At 38.6% G+C, this 3261-nt stretch overlaps 1 protein-coding gene across 1 annotated transcript; it reads right to left on the bottom strand.

Moving 5' to 3' along the window:
- On the bottom strand, nucleotides 1-2753 carry LOC107776724 (uncharacterized). Its single transcript, XM_016596638.2, has one exon. It carries the CDS (start codon nucleotides 2736-2738, stop codon nucleotides 786-788), a length of 1953 nt encoding a protein of 650 aa, XP_016452124.2. The 5' UTR covers nucleotides 2739-2753; the 3' UTR covers nucleotides 1-785.
- Between the last annotated feature and the right edge of the window lie 508 nt (nucleotides 2754-3261).

Below are 3261 nucleotides of genomic sequence, written 5' to 3' on the forward strand. Positions count from 1 at the left end.
AAAGCAAAACAATGATTGGGGCTCATCAAGTAATATCAGCTAGTTGTGAATCATTGGCCAATGTAAGGTTGCTATGGATGTACAATACTTTACAAGCCAATATCAGCTTGAAACTTACAGTGCATGCAACTAGCAGAGCCCATTCTCTAACCTCGTTTACTACGCATACCTCCACTGCTTTTACAGCTCTCCACAGAGTGAAAACCTAGTCTAGAGTCCATTCAAGTACATTTAACTCCTTGGCAAACAAATTTGAGATAAATATTATTGCTTCAAGAAATCCTGATATAAATATTTTCACAGCTACTGGTCTTAAACAAAATAATTATCACATTTCCTGTCCTCTTCATTTGACAGGTCTGGACCATTTATTCTGGAAGCTTTTCTCTTTTCTCTAATAAGGGAAGCTTCTTGGCATGGTTTTCCCCCAATACTCAGTTTTTCTTCAGGAGGAGGATGAAATGGCGTTCCATCGTCAGTACAGAGAAGTAGCTTTGGCTAGTGGGCTATATCCAAGAGTAACATGTTTGCAAAATACACATGGGTACACCGAGATGGACCCTTTCTGGCCAAACCCTAAGGGGCGATGACGCAGAGCATGTCTGGCTATGTAGTTGGACTGTCATGTCAATCTGATGAGAAAAATGTGAAAATGCAAGCGACTTGGGAAGGATGAGCTTTGTGGATGTTTCAGTTCCACCAAGTACTCCAAATCAATCGAGTCGGTTATATCCAAACAATCACCAAGGAGTTGCCAGCGGCAAACAGGAACCTGACAAGTTACCTTATGATGGATCGTTTCTCCCCAAGAAACCATCAACATCACCAATCCCTTCAATCAAAGCAAGATAAGTGCTGTCATCGGGAGTAATGCCTTTACTAACCATTTCTTTGAGAAGTTCCTCAGCAAGTACACCTTCCTGTTTTTTGCATAAACCTTGTATGAGAGCATTGTAAGTGAGAAGAGTAGGGTTAAAACCTGCACTTAACATGTCATCACGAACTTTGAATGCATTATCCATGTCACCTCTCTTACTATACCCACTGATTAGAGTGTTATAGCTGATATGATCAGGTTTAATTCCTCTTCCCTTCATCTCCTCGAGAAGCGCACAAGCTTCTTCAACTTTACTCTCCCTACAATACCCTTGCATTAGACAATTGTAGGTAACTTCATCAGGCTGAACGTTCATTTTATTCATCTCTTTCAGTATATCAAAAGCACGCACAATGTTACCATTGGCACAATGGCCATCAATCAATGCATTGAACATAATTAGATCTGGGAATATCCCTTTCCGTAATATTTCAACAACCAAATCATCTGCTTCTTTCATCCGATTTCTTTTGCCCAAGACTTTGATAAGTGATGTATAAGTGACAATCGTTGGTCGAAGACCCCTACTCAACATTTCATCATAAAACTTAAATGCCTTCTTTGCATTCCCCGCCCTGCAATAGCCATTGATCAATATGTTATACGTAATAACATCATGGAGTACTCTCTTCTCTGCCATCTCTTTCACCAAATCATCAGTTTCCGCCATTCTGCCATCAAGAAACAATGCATGGATCAACAAGTTATAGGTAGTAACACTCGGCACAACCCCAATCTTAACCATCTCATCCCTATAAAAGAATGCCTTTTCTAAGTCCCCTTTATTGCAGCATGAATCTATCAGAGTATTGTAAGTCACAGCTGTGGGGATCAACCCGAACGACTTCATTTTCTCTAACAACGAAGACACCTCCTTTTCCCTCCCCTCCTTCACCATCCCGCTGATTAGAGAATTAAACGTGTACGAATCAGGTTCAATTCCTTTTACTATCATCGTCTCAAAAAACTTATTTGCTCCTTCAAAATCTCCCTTCAAACAATAACCATGAATCACAGTATTATACGATATTAAATTTGGCTTAACCCCTAAACACTGCATGTTTTCAATGAACTCCTTTGCCTTCTTCAACTTGCCTTCTTTACATAGAACATTGATCATTATATTAAACGTGCATACAGTCGAACTAATCTTCATCCTAAACATTTCAGCATACACAATCCAGGCCAAATGGGTCCTATTCAATTTATTAAAAAGACTCAATAAATCATTACAAGTTTCAATCTTGGGCAAAATTCCCTTCTGTTTCAATAAATAAAAACACTTTAACGCCTCCTCGCCTTTCTTCAATTCACAATACGCCCTTACGAGCAAATCCAACACAATTGAGCTCTTTATTTCCAGCTTCTCCCGAGCACTCACAAGCCCATCAAAAAACTCCTTATGCGTTACAACGCGTGCACTGATCACTTGCTTGAGAAGCTGCGTGGCCTCTTTAGGCGAGGGAAGACGAGAGAGTATGCAAATAACGAGGCTATAACAGGTAATGTCTAAGCAATTAGGGCTGATATTTTCGATGAAAGTGAGTACACGGTCCGGAGATGAACGAAGGTTTGGGAGGGCGTTGGAAATTAAGGTGGGGTTTAGTTCGCCTGAAATGTGTTTGATGAATTGCCACTGAGAAGAAGTGACTGAATCTCGTAGGGCATTCGCAGTGATGGGAAGTGGGGGAGGAGGAGAAGGGGCAGATTTTTTGGATTTGGAGAGTGTAAGTGTAGAGAAATGGCGGAGTGGGAGTGAAGAAAGCTTGGAGCTTCTGAGAGCTTTGACACCTCTCATCTCGCTGCTGCAGTCTGTACTCTGTAGGACAGAGAAGCTTTGCTCTTTAGCCAAATAAGGCATCAATTAAAAATTGTTTTTCATTCTTTTATATTCTTTTAATTAACCTAACCTTTATTCAAATTATTATATATCATAGTAAAAAATTACTTATTTATATAACTCCTTGTTTTTATGAGTTTATCACATTGCCGGACTCAAGTCCTAATAAACAAGAAGGCAAAATAAGAATGATTTTTTTTTTGTAATAGATAAATACTCATCCTTTGTTGATGAATACCCATAGTAAGAGCGGTTCGGTAAGTTGATAACCAACATAAAACTTGTTATTTTATGATGACTCCCTATAATATAGATTTTGTTGCGATGTGCTCAACCAGACATGTATTACAACGATGTTTGAAATTAAAACAACTAGTAATTGTTGTTTGTTGGAAAAGAAATGTCGAAAAATAGAAACAATATACCCTAGTCTAAAGTAACACCTTAATCTTCTTGGCTTTTTATGCATTAAAACATTAATCTCAAGAAAATAAATAAGCTGATGAATACAAATAGTTTTAACATATTTACTTGGGCACTTAAA

This window comes from Nicotiana tabacum, chromosome 7 (assembly GCF_000715075.1).
Source record: "Nicotiana tabacum cultivar K326 chromosome 7, ASM71507v2, whole genome shotgun sequence".
In the NCBI taxonomy this organism is placed as follows: Eukaryota; Viridiplantae; Streptophyta; class Magnoliopsida; order Solanales; family Solanaceae; genus Nicotiana; species Nicotiana tabacum.